General features: G+C 35.8%; 1 protein-coding gene across 1 annotated transcript in view; it reads right to left on the reverse strand.

Annotated features, from left to right (window-relative positions):
* Positions 1 to 14,300, reverse strand: part of SEPTIN7 (septin 7) — a 110,713-nt gene that overhangs the window by 41,820 nt on the left and 54,593 nt on the right. Inside the window, exon 3 of the mRNA XM_064380456.1 lies at positions 5,591 to 5,697. Coding sequence (XP_064236526.1) covers positions 5,591 to 5,697 — 107 coding nt within the window. The remainder of the gene's footprint in view (positions 1 to 5,590; positions 5,698 to 14,300) is intronic.

Here is a 14,300-nt window from a genome sequence, read left to right on the forward strand (position 1 = left end):
TTATCCTAGAGATATATGTATGCTTTCACCTTTTCTCACTTTCAAAACTTTTGCACCCACTTCACCTACAATAGTGATTTATAAAACTTCATGGACCAGCTGGGTGCAGTGGCTGACACCTGTAATCTCAGCACTTTAGGAGGCCAAGGTGGGCAGATCATTTGAGGTCAGGACTTCGAGACCAGCCTGGCCAAACCCCATCTCTACCAAAAATACAAAAATTAGCTACGCATGGTGGTAGTGCATGCCTGTAATCCCAGCTGCTGGGGAGAACTGCTCAGGAGAATTGTTTGAACCCAGGAGGCGGAGGCTGCAGTAAGTCAAAATAGCGTCATTGCACTCCAGCCTGGAAGACAGAGCGAGACTCCATCTTGAAAAGAAAAAAAAAAAAAAAAAAAACTTCACGGACCAAGAGAAGAGAAAGTTTCAAAGGGGAACAGCATCAAGTTTCCAATTAAGAAAAATCTAACACTGCTATTGCACAAAAGAATTCTCTTAACAGAATATATTAAGAGAAAATTAAAATGGACTTTAATCTCAGAACAAAATGATAGTTTATTCCCAAGAAAAAACAGATGATACCTTTCACTGACATAGAGTATGATTTAAAACTTTTCCAATGCAGGCCGGGCGTAGTAGCTCCTGCCTGTAATCTCAGCACTTTGGGAGGCCGAGGTGGGCGGATGACTGGAGGTCAGGAGTTTGAGACCACCTGGCCAACATGGTGAGACTCCGTCTCTACTAAAAATACAAAATTAGCTGGGCGTGGTAGGGTGCACCTGTAATCCCAGGTATTCAGGAGGCTGAGTCAGGAGAATCACTTGAACCTGGGAGGTGAAGGTTGCAATGAGACAAGATAGCATCACTGCACTCCAGCCTGGGCAAAGCAAGACTCCAAATCATTCATAAATAAATAAATGAAGGAATGAATGAAGCAAATGCAACAAAATTATAAAATAAAGTTTGTTACCAAACATAAACATTGTAAGCATGTTTTTCCAAAAAATTTTGTTAATCTGAGTATCTACATTTGAAACTGAAACATGAAGTGGAGCTCAAATGTTCAATTTTTTCTTTCATTTTAATCAATCTATTGGAAAAATATATATCTAAGTAAAACACAGAAGTAACATGGTACTATTTCATTCCATTTGAAACATTCTGAAAGAACTAAGGCAAAACAGACATAGAATATCCTGACAGACACAAGATAAAACCAGTTTGCAGCAGGGAAAGAACACTACAGAGCAGTGGTTCTCAAAATGTAGTACCCAGACTGGTGGTAATATATTCTGAGAACTAAAGAGAAATACAAATTCTTTGGGCCCTGCCTCAAACCTACTATAATATAGCAAGCCATGAAGAAAGGGACTCAGCAATCTTTTTTAACAAGACTTTCAGGTGACTGTTAGACACACTCAAGTTTGAGAAACACTGATACAAAAAGTTCCAGGACCAGTATCAGCTCGCATCTGGAAATGCACACATATAACTCAGGGTCCAGAGGTCCAAGATAGAAGGTTAAGAGTTAATCTTAAAGACCTTCTATCAATATTGAAAACATCACTTGAATCAGAACCACTATTTTACACACAGGAGGCTAAAAACCAGCTCTCTGTTCAGTGTACACAGCTTCTCATTCCTTCCAAGACTGTGAATGTGAATGAATAGCTCCTTTAAGATACAAGTCTCTTATAAAGAGATAATGCTCAGGGATGAGAATATGAGATCATGGTCTTTATTAAAATTTTGCTCCTTATTCAGCTACATAATAGGAGAGGGTTTTTCTTTCAATTTTTATAAATGTTTGTCTTTTGAAACTCAGGATTGTGTGTTTTTCACCAGCCTAATATGTCTGGGCTAAGATATAATACTGGTGACCACTCCCCTCTACTTTGAGAATTTATGAGCTTCCAAGGGCAGATCATCTGCTAGACTACTGGGCTTGGTAAGGAGCCAGCCAACTATTAAAAAAAAAGATTATATTATCACTTTCTAACTACATTCAGGCTTCTTGAATGACTCTAATCCTGTCCATAATATGGCATGTTCTTTCCTGAGTAAGTGGGCAAAAGAGTTTAGGTGATCTTCAAGTAGTTTACAGTATATAAAGGAATACATCTCTATGATTCTGTAAGGAAAGAGGACTTCTACAGGATTCTAGCGAGGATCAATCTAGTTTTCAAATGATACAGGTCTTCTTTTTTTTTTTTTTTTTTTTTTTTTTTGAGACGGAGTCTCGCTCTTGTTACCCAGGCTGGAGTGCAATGGCGCGATCTCGGCTCACCGCAACCTCCGCCTCCTGGGTTCAGGCAATTCTCCTGCCTCAGCCTCCTGAGTAGCTGGGATTACAGGCACACGCCACCGTGCCCAGCTAATTTTTTTGTATTAATAGAGACGGGGTTTCACAATGTTGACCAGGATGGTCTCGATCTCTCGACCTCGTGATCCACCCGCCTCGGCCTCCCAAAGTGCTGGGATTACAGGCTTGAGCCACCGCGCCCGGCCGATACAGGTCTTCTTTTTAGTAAAGAAAAGATATTTAACAATGGTGCACAGGCCTCTGTCTTAAAAATCCTGCTAGAGATATTCTCATCCTCCATTACCCCTTTGTTTTTAAGACAAGAGTTTCCAGGAAGATATCCACAACAGAAGAGGACATTTTTGAAGTATTACTTTAAAGGAAGGTAAAATGAGTTTAGACAATTTATTTTGAAGCTAGGCCAATGTAAGAATTCTAATAAATTGAGGGCCTGTCACATCTTTAACAGATGCTCACCTGGGGAGAAAATATCTGCAATATCTAAAATGTAGGAGATTATTAGTTAGGTTTTGAAAACTCTTATAAATCAGTAAGAACATGACAGAAAATATTCAGATTATTAAAACACCTTAATGAAATCTGAACAGTCAGTAAGTATAAAACACATGTTCAACCTCACTAGAAATCAAAGAAAATAAACTCAATGGCTTGGTATCTTTATGCACACACAACAGCAACGAGTGCCTAAGTCCACCAAGACATGACAAGAATGTTCCTATTAGTAAAAAACTGAAAACTCAAATGCTTATCTAAAATAAATAATAATAATACACTGATATATTCACACAATGGAGTATTACGCGATGATGATAAAGAAGAACTACACCCAACATGAGTAAATAATACAGATGTAATCTTCACTGAAAGAAAACATACAAAAAAGTACATGTATATAATGTTCAAGAACAGACAAATTTACTCTTTGGAGAAAGCAGTAAGGTGTTTATCTCTCGGCGGTATAATAGTGAATGAAACTGAGCACATGGAAGAAACTAGGGTCCTGGAAATGAACCATATATTAATTTGGGTAGTGGTTAGTTTTACCTAGATAGATGCATATCTAAATCCATAAATACCTAAGTTAAGGTATTCCTAATAGATACCCAAATTAAGAAAGTTCAAAGTTCATTTTCTTGCTTAGGATTAACATTTTCAGTATTTATCACAAAATAAATAACCATGTAGGATCAAGTTTTTAGAGCATAATTTTACAGGTAATTTTAAATCTCAAACCCTATGAAGGTTACCAAAAGAAAAAAGAATCCTAAAGTAGAAACATTAAAACGGAGAAATAAGATACTCACTTCACCAAATTACTCCTTTGGGATCTAGTTACTAAATTGCATCTTCCAGTTTGATACATGAGTTACTGCCCTGAATATATAGATTTGTCCTTCCATCCTGTGCACTGGGATGATCATTAACACTTCTTCAAATCCAGCTAAAAGCATCACTGCCTCAATGAAGCCTACTCCAGCCAAAATTGTTCACTTGCCTCCTCTCTGCTCATGTTCTATGTATTATATGAGCAGAGCTCACCAACAATATTTTTAATCAACAGTTCAGAGCAGTGCTGCCAAACAAAAATACCATGTCAATCATGTAAGTAATTCAAAATTTTCTTAGTAGCTACTTTTAAAATAAGAAAAAGGCTAAATTAATAAATTTCATTTAACCTTATACATCAGTATACAATCAATATAAAACATTATTGAGATTTTTTTTTACACAGTATTAGAAATCTGTGGTATATTTTGTATGTGCAGAACATCACAATTCAGACCACCCACATTTCAAAGCTTAATAGCCACACGTGGCTACAGGCTGCTATACTATTTAATAAAAAGTGTGTATCTAGAGTCTAGCCCCTTGCTCTACCAAGTGTGATCTATCAGGCAGCAGCATTGGCATTACCTGGGATCTTATTAGAAATGTAAAAATGCAGCCCATCTCAGACCTACTATTACAACTAAATTTAACGGGATCCTCAGGACTGGAATGCACAGCAGATACTGACAAGCGGTAAATTTGATCACATATACCTTTGGGAGTCTTACAGAATTGCAATTGCCATTCAACTATGATATCGTATTATCCCACTGACTAATATAGAACACTGTATTTAAATAACAATAGCTTTTTTGTGAATCATGTTTTCTCTACGTTGTCCAATGCAATTTTCTGCAATGATGAAGAAATAGGAACACTTTTACACTGTTGGTGGAAGTGTAAATTAGTTCAACCATTGTGGAAGACAGTGTGGCGATTCCTCAAGGACCTAGAAATAGAAATTCCATTTGACCCAGCAATCCCATTACTGGGTATATATCCAAAGGATTATAAATCGTTCTACTATAAGGACACATGCACATGAATGTTCATTGCAGCACAGTTTACAATAGCAAAGACCTGGAACCAACCCAAATGCCCATCGACGATAGACTGGACAGGAAAAATGTGGCACATATACACCATGGAATATTATGCAGCCATCAAAAACGATGAGTTCGCGTCCTTTGTAGGGACATGGATAAACCTGGAAACCATCATTCTCAGCAAACTGACACAAGAACACAAAATCAAACATCGCATGTTCTCACTCATAGATGGGTACTGAACAATGGGAACACATGGACACAGGGAGGGGAGCACTATACACTGGGGTCTGTTGTGGGGGAGTGGGGGGACAGTGGGGGGTGGGGAGTTGGGGAGAGATAGCATGGGGAGAAATGCCAGATATGGGTGAAGGGGAGGAAGGCAGCAAATCACACTGCCACGTGTGCACCTATGCAACAACCTTGCATGTTTTTCACATGTACCCCAAAACCTAAAATGCAATTAAAAAAAAAAAAGAAAATGTTCATATATGTGTTGCACAAAATGGCAGCCACTTGCCACATGTGGCTGTTGAGTACTTGTATCTGGAGCAAATGAGAAAGTGCATTTTTAATTTAATTAATTTTAATTGACTTAAACATGTGGCAAATGACTACCATACTAGACAGCACAACTCCAGGGGAATTGGTTACTATGTCACAGAGTCATCTCTAGGAGAGTTCTCAGGACAAATTTGGAAAGTTCTAGTCAAGATAATTCTGACTAACTGAACTTTTTAAAAAAATTTTCTGAAGTCATAATTACCACCTCACAGTGGCTAAGGGCAAATTTGCATCTCACCTCCAAGAAAGCATAATAAAATGTACATGTGCTTTGTGACTACTAATGTTATTCCAACTTATCGTCAGTTAACAATACTAACATCCATACCTGTACAGTCTTTTTAATTCTATGAGAAGGACCTGGATACTCTGGAGAATACAAATCTGTGAGGAACAATGAGTTGATTAATGTTGACTTTCCCAATCCAGATTCACCTAAAAGAAATAAGGGGGAATATCTGTTAAACTCACCCACTTTATCCAACCTTAGATATTCAACAGATGTATAATCAAATTTGCTTTACACAAGTACTTCTTGGTGAGACAACCAAATGACATTAGAAAATATACTACAAAGAATAAGTATCTTGTCCTCAGTTTCTTAGCTATCAAATTAGACTCATGTTTCCAAGGATCATTTTCAGCCTTCTAATTATACCACTTGTATTCATTAAAAGTAATGTATCTAATAATCTACATTTTTAACAGTAATGTATTCTCAAAGAAAAAAGTCAGTCATTATTTAAAAATCCAAGTTGGATTATATATCGCTGCTTCAGTAAAATAAAGTTTTTCATTATTAATAGGCAATAATGACCAAAAAAAGAAATCATGCAGCTATAAAAAGCAAAAATCTGCTGATACAAATAAAAATTAATCACAATGAACATCTCCATATAAAATTGCAAATCACAATAAATACTTTCTAATTTACCCACCCATCAGCCTAAATATAAGGGTGCTTTCTCCACAAACCAGAATCCAAAAAATCTTAGGTAATTACTTTTTATACTGCATCCATGAGGTAAGAGGTAGACATAAAGGAAGCTAGGGCGTGATTTCTACTCTGATCACGTACTCTTTTTTGACCCTCTATGTCTAGTCTAATATACATAGTCTAGTGTACAGTAACTATTACAAGTATACCAAAATATAAATAGCTCCAAGGTATATATACAACCTAAGGTTAAAATAAATTATAAATCATATTACGGTAATTAACATGGCATAGAGTTAAAGTATTTATTGTTAATAATTCACTTAGAGTATAGGCATGTTTAGCCTAAGTAACTGATGTCACAATATTTATATGTCTAGAAAGAATTTTTTTTATATTAGCTCTCAAAAGAACTAAGATCCTTTCCACATGGTCTGGGCTTATCCCTTTGACTGACAGCATGCCACTTTTTGTTAGATGTAAAAATGCCAAAAATGTCTTAAGTCACAGGAAAGTAACTTACAGGCTGGCCACAGCAGATTCTTTCTTAACTCTTATACTTTGAAAGAAGAAAGACTAGAATAAAACTCAAGCATTTGGATGTTATCAGAAATAGCTACAATATTTCCTTTTGGAAATATAAATGAGAATTATAGTATATACAACAATGTTTTAGGAAATAAAACTAAAAGCATGCTAATTTAAAAATTAACACTGTACTCCACAAATTTATGTTTAGAGTCCCCCCCAATTTTTATTGGTGGTGAGGAGTAAGGGAACAAGTAACGCAGGACAAATGGAAAAGAAAGAGAAAGAAAAATAAAAGTCTGCAAGGTAACACACCAAAATGTAAATCGTGGCTACTCTGAGGACAGTACAATCTGGGTGAGATTTTTTTCTTAGCTTGTTATACTTCTGGGTGCTACAAACTTCCTTCAACAGGATTCTATTATTTTCATAGTTTAAAAAGTGTTATTGAGTGGCATCGGCAAAACTCATTCCCTCACAGAAACACCAAAAACAACGAGAAACTAGTTGGATTAACCTTACAGGATCTGTGAAAAACAGGTCTATAGCAACAAAGGAAATACCCAAGTAAGAAAAAAAATATGCAAAACTTTTGTGACATTTTTTCTGTGATCTTGTCCCAATCCTTCTGCAGTTTATCTGGGTCTCCTGGAGGCAGCAAATCAATTCCCAATTCATTCTCTTCAAATGGGCGGAAGAGTACAGACCTAATTTGTAACATTTTAATCTCTCTGGTCTGCCAGAAGGACTGGTTCCTGTTTTGCCTAACTGGGTCCTCATCAGGTGAGAGAAGCAATGGGCACCATTTACGAAAGCTGCAAGGGGACTACAGTATGTAGATGTTTAGGGCATAAGACTACAGAGTGTGGATATAACAGACCATCTGAATATCCAGAAGAAGCTCTGAGTATCCATCCAGGTGAGACTCTGTGGGAAATTAAGACACTCAAAAGCAGCCATGTATACAGGAGGAATTGAAAAAGCTACCCATAGGCCTTAGGCAATACAAATGCTCAGAAAAAAAGACCTTAGGCTTTCATCTTGGGGTGATCACTAGGTTAAGGGCATGCTCAACTTATCAGCAGAGAAATGCCCCAGTAGTACATTGCCAGTCTGCAACTGGGAGAGGTGACTCTCAAATACTCAGTTTTCAGAACACATCACAAGGCATGCAACAAGATACAAGAAAACATGGCCCATTCAAAGAAAAAAAATTTCCAGAAACCATTCCTGAAGAAATACAGATATTAAATTTATTAGACAGACTTCAAAACAGCTGTCTTAACTATGTCCAAAGGGCCAAAGAAAAAAAATGAACCAAAATGAATGGAAATCAGAAAAATAAGTAAAATGAGAATATCAATAGAGAAATTATAAATGAGAATATCAATAAAGAGAAATTATAAAAAGTTATTGTGGAGCTGAAAAATACAGTAACTGAATTGAGTATTTCACTATATAGGTTCAATAACAGAACTGAGTAGGCAAAAGAAAAAAAATCAGCAAACCTGAAGAAAAGACAATTGAAATTATCAAATCTGAGCAGAAAGAAAAAAGAAAGAAGTAAACAGAGCCCAAGGGATTATGAAACAAATCAGTTGGACCTATACCCAATGGATGTTTTCAAGGAAGAGAAATGAACACAGAGATTACATGAAGGAAAAAACTTCCCAAAGGTGATGAAACTGATAAATCTACAAATCCAAGGATCTCAACAAACTCTAAATAAGAAAAGCTCACCATCAATACCAAGATAATTACAATCAAATGGTCAAAAGCCAAGACAGAGAATTTTGAAAATGGCAAAAGAGAAGCGACTCACTGCACAGAGACAGAATCCTCAAATAAGACTATAAGCCCACTTTTTGGCAGAAGCCTTGGAGGCTAGAAGGCAGTGTGATGATACATTTAAAGTGCTACAAGAAAATAACTGTCAAATGAGAATTGTATATCTAGCAAAACTGACCATTAAAAATGAAGTAGAAATAAACACGTTCCCCAATAAACAAAACCTGAGGGAGGTTCATTATCACTACACATATATTACAAGAAATACTGAAAATAGTCCTTCAGGTTGGAATAAAAGGACTCTAGACAGTAACTGAAAGCAATATAAAGATTCTGTAAAGGTAAATGCAAGGGCAAATATAAAAACCAGTATTATTATAATTTTGGTTTGCAACTTCACCTTATATTTTCTATGAGTTTTAAAAGGCAAATGCATTTAAAAAAATCACAAATCTGGATTAGTAGGCACATAATGTATAATAATGAAATTTACAACATCAAGAACATAAAAGGGAGGCAGAGCAGTGGAAATATAGTTGTTCAATGTATTTAAATTGGTATAAAAAATTAGACTGTAATAACTTAAGGATATTATATATCATCCCTATAATAACCAATGAAAATTTCTATAGAATATACAAAAAAAAAAGAAGGGAATCAAATTGTGTCAATACAAAAAAAAAGGCAGTAATGGAAGAAATCTAGGACAAAATAGCTAAAAGACATACAGAAAACAAACAAAATGGCAAAAGTTAGTTCTTTCTTATATTTACATGTAAATTCATTAAACTCCCCCAATTAAAGGCACAGAGTGTCATAATAGATAAAATGACATGACCCAACTGCCTATCTATAAAAGATACACTGCAGATCTACGAAAACACATAGGTTCGAAGTAAAAGGTTGAAAAAAGATATTTCATGTAAATAGTAACCAGAAAAGTAGAGAAGCCATACTAATATCAGACAAAATAGTCTCAGGTCAAAAACTATTATGAAAAACAAAGAAGGACTTTAAATGTTGACAAATGGGTCACAAGATGATATAACAATTAAACACACACACACACACACACACACACACACACAAACACACACAAACCCAAACATCAGAACTTTAAATTATGTGAAGCAAACACTAGTAGAATTAAAGGGAGAAACAGACAGTTCTATAAGAGACTTCAATACTCCAGTTTCAGTAATGAACAGAACAACTAAACAGAAGACAAGTAAGAAAACAGAGGATATGAACAAAACTGTAAATCAACTGAAGCTAACAGACACAGACAAAACACCGAATCTAACAACAGCAGTCTATACATTTTTCTCAAGGGCATGTAGAACATTTTTCAGGAATGACAAAAAGAAACAAGTCTTAATAAATTTTAAAGAACTGAAATCAAGCAAAGTATTTTTTTCCATCATAATAAAATAAAACTAAAAATCAGTAACAGAAGGAAATTTTTTTTGTCTTTTTTTCCTTTTGCCAGTTTTTCTACTGGCAAATATTTGGAAATCAAACAACACATTCTTAAGCAACTAATGGATCAAAGAAATCACAAGGGAAATCAGAATATACCCTGAGACAAAATAAAAATGAAAACCCAACATACCAAACCTTATGGAATGCAGAAAAAGCAGTGCTAAGAAGGAAATTTACAGTTGTAAACACTTACATCAAAGCTAGCAAAAAGAAGAAAATGATAAAGATTAGAGCAGAGATAAATGAGATTTTAAGAATAGAAAGAATACTTTCAGTTAAGATTATATTTTTTCACTTTGTATTTTTTAACTTTTAAATTCTTAACATTAACTATGTGAAGCAATGCCCTGTATACCCTGAACTCAGCTATGAGATATTTAACATATCAGGGGATATATAAATAAATTAATTTCCATCAATTCCTGGACTACTTAATCTGAAATTATGGATCAAAGCTTTCTAATTCAATTCCCAAGCAGTATTAAAATCAAGATGTACTGTTACTTCAAGAAACTTTATCCACAGTTATGAAAGTTTAAAAACTTATCAAATGTGTGGGAAAACCGCAATTTAAAGAGAAATAATTAGGTTTCCTATTTCTTTTTTAGACCAATTACAATGTGAACCATAACTACACTAATGGGTGGTCTCTATAAAAGTAAACACTGCAAACAATAAAGGGTATCATTTGGCCAAGAAAAAGATAATTTCTAACTCCAATTCAACACTGTTCCTATGAAACAGGTGTTTCTCTAGTTCTCAAATCCACATTTATGCTTGAGTTATTTCTATGTTAGGTTTTTTTTTTTTTTTTTTTTTGAGTTGGCTCTGGGCAAAGTAACCCTTTCATAACAGATTGAGAACTGCTCAATTTCCTCAATTCTAAGATACAATTTTGCCCCCCAATATTTCTAAAAACAAATGTCTCATAATCAAAATGTTAACTGGCAGTACTATTTACTTCCCTCAAATCAAATTTGATTATATGTTTCAGAGTAGCTCTTATCTTAGAATCAAGGAAGCAGGAAAATCAAAATACTTCTTCCCCTACAATCAAATTCAATTAGAAAAGCCAAATCAAGGAGACCTTAATTATTTTTTCCTATAATTGAGAACTTGACATTTAATTTTTAGAACAATTTAATCTGAACTAAAGTGATTTCTATTTCCTTCTAAATAGGAAGACCCCAAAGGAACAGAAAGAAGGCTTTAACAAAAACTTGCATGAGAAATAAGGGAAGTAACCAAGACCATCTCCCACCACCTTGGGGCTCATGAGGTGAAAACAAAAGCTCCCCCTGAAGAGAATTACAGGCTGTAGAAGAAATAGTCCTCAAAGAGCCAAGTTTCATTCAGGGTAAGGAGGCAGAAAAAATGGGTACTAAAAAGTAGTTGAGCACTCAGTCTGCTTCTTCTGGCTCTGTACCTAAGGAGCTTGGAAGTTGCCACTCCATTCAAAGCTGAACAGATTCAATCTTTAAGCGCAGGATCCGATCTTAAAGAGCAGTGAGGACACAATCCAGCAATTGCTCTTCTTGCTATTTATATTTACTCAGCTAAGTTAAAAACCTAGATCCACGGCCGGTCGCAGTGGCTCATGCCCGTAATCCCAGCACTTTGGGAGGACGAGGCGGGGGGACCACGAGGTCAGAAGTTCGAGACCAGCCTGACCAACATGATGAAACCCCGTCTCTACTAAAAACACAAAAATTAGTAGGGTATGGTGATGCATGCCTGTAATCCCAGCTGCTCGGGAGGCTGAGGCAGAAGAATTGCTTGAACCTGTGAGGCAGAGGTTGCAGTGAGCCAAGACTGCACCACTGCACTCCAGCCTGGGCGACAGAGAGAGACTCCATCTCAAAAAAAAAAACCAGATCCACACAAAGCCTTGCATACAGGTGTTTGCAGCAGCTTTATTTATAATTGCCAAGATGTGGAAGCAACCACAATATCCTTCAGTAGCTGAATGGATGTACTGTGGTACATCCAGAAAATGGAATATCACTCAGCACCAAAAAGAAATTAGCTACCAAGCCATGAAAAGACTGGATCAACGTATACTGGTGAGCAAAGGAAGCCAATCTAAAAAGAATACATACTGTATAATTCCATTCTTATAATTCCATAATTACAGTGAACAAGATACTTGAATTTTCTGTTTCCTTACATGTCAAATTACCATAAGAGTATGAACTATGAGGAATAAATTAGATAATATATGTGAAACCTAAACACAGTGCCTGGTCCACATTAAGTGTGCAATAAGTAGTTGTATTACTTTTGTGATTCATTTAAGAAAATTAGAAACACATATAAGTCTGATATAACAGAGGCAAGAATATAAATAACAACAATTTTTTTTTAATACTTAAGGCAAAAACTTAGAAACAATGGGAAGTTAGCAAATTCCACATTAAAAGACTAATAGGTCTTTTGGATATGGATAAATCAAGTGCTTAGAAAATAGAAATGATTTAAATAATATGCTTAATTATCAAACACATATATAGAAATTTCTACCCAGAAAATAAACATATTTTTGAACCCTATGGAATACTTAAATAAGCTGATCCTATGTAAGGCTACACAGAAAAATCAATCAATGCTGGAACCTACAGATCATATTCTCTGAATATAGTAAAATTAGAAATTAACAAAAAAATAACACAATCTATCTGCCTACTTAGATATCTCACCTTAACTCATCCTATGTGAAAATTACTCAAATACAAACAAAATGAGTATTACACATAAAAAACTAAGAGATCTGACTAAAGTATTCAGAGAAAACCTCATGCTTAAGCCTGAAGAAAATAGGTCGGCCAGGTGCAGTGGCTCACGCCTATAATCCCAGCATTTTGGGAGGCCAAGATGGGTGGATCACTTGAGCTCAGGAGTTCAAGACCAGCCTGGCCAACATGGTGAAATCCTGTCTCTACTAAAAATACAAAAACTAGATGGGCGTGGTGGCACACGCCTGTAATCCCAGCTACTCAGGAGGCTGAGGTAGGATAATCACTTGAACCTGGGAGGTGGTGGTTACAGTGAGCCCAGATTGGGCCACTGCACTCCAGCCTGGGTGACAGAGCAAGAGCCCATCTCAAAAAAAAAAAAAGAAAAAGAAAATAAGTCAACCATCAGGGTGGCTTTTGGTGAAACTGTACACTGGTACAGCTTTTCTGAAGAATAATTTGGTAATCTATCAAAATTCAAATCTACATGCCTTTGACCCAGGATTTCACTTTCAGAAATGTACATTACAGAAGCATTTCTATGTGTGCCTAGAAATCCAAGAAACTTAAGCACTGTTTCTAACTGTGAACATCTACCTTCATAAATAGCTGACTGTATAAATCATGATAAAGATCTTATATAGGAATATATGTACAGTATATTCAGTGATAGGGAAAAAATTCACAGAATAGTACTTACAGCATGGTACTGCTTACACACACAAAAAACTGACATGTGAATGCCTGTATAAAGGTATAAAAAAAATGCCAAAAGACTTGAACCAATTTAAGCTTATCTCTAGAGACAGGACTGGAGAAAAAAAGGAAATTCACTTTTTACTAAATGTCTTTAGAATTTAGCTTTTAAAAATAAAAATGTATATTTTACAAACTTTTCTTTCTTTGGGAGGCTGAGGGGAGGGTAATAATAAAAGGGAATATACCAAGTTTCTAATAGTGTTTATTTCTAGATGGGAAAGGTTATGAAAACATTTAAATTTTCCTTCTTTGTATATCAGTTTTTCTACAAGAACCCATAAATTACATAATTTTTTAAATTTTACCTTTTAATTCTTTAAAGCGGTTGATAATATGTTATACTACAAAGTCAAGAAGAAAGCCTGAGAAGAGGCTAGCTGCAAATACAGTAATTAGGAGTAATGGGATAAAAGTTAAGAGAAAAATGATACATTGAGTACAGTAAGAGACTACAGAGTAAATGAAAGGAAAGCATCAGTCACGGGTTACTGCAGATGCTGGCAACTACAGCTACAGACAGCTGTACTACAGGAATTCCCAATCTTAGCACTACTGACATTTTGGGTTGGATAATTCTTTTTTTTTTTTTTTTTTGAGACAGAGTCTCACTCCATCACCAGGTGCCGGGCTGGAGTGCGGTGGCGTGACCTCGGCTCACTGCAACCTCCGCCTCCCGGGTTCAAGCAATTCTCCTGTCTCAGCCTCCCGAGTAGCTGGGACTACAGGCACACGCCACCACGCCCAGCTAATTTTTTTGTATTTTTAGCAGAGACGGGATTTCACCATGTTGGCCAGGATGGTCTCGATCTCTT

The sequence above is a fragment of the Aotus nancymaae genome, unplaced genomic scaffold (assembly GCF_030222135.1).
Source record: "Aotus nancymaae isolate 86718 unplaced genomic scaffold, 86718_ANA_hifiasm-v0.15.2.pri h1tg000025l, whole genome shotgun sequence".
Taxonomy (NCBI): Eukaryota; Metazoa; Chordata; class Mammalia; order Primates; family Aotidae; genus Aotus; species Aotus nancymaae.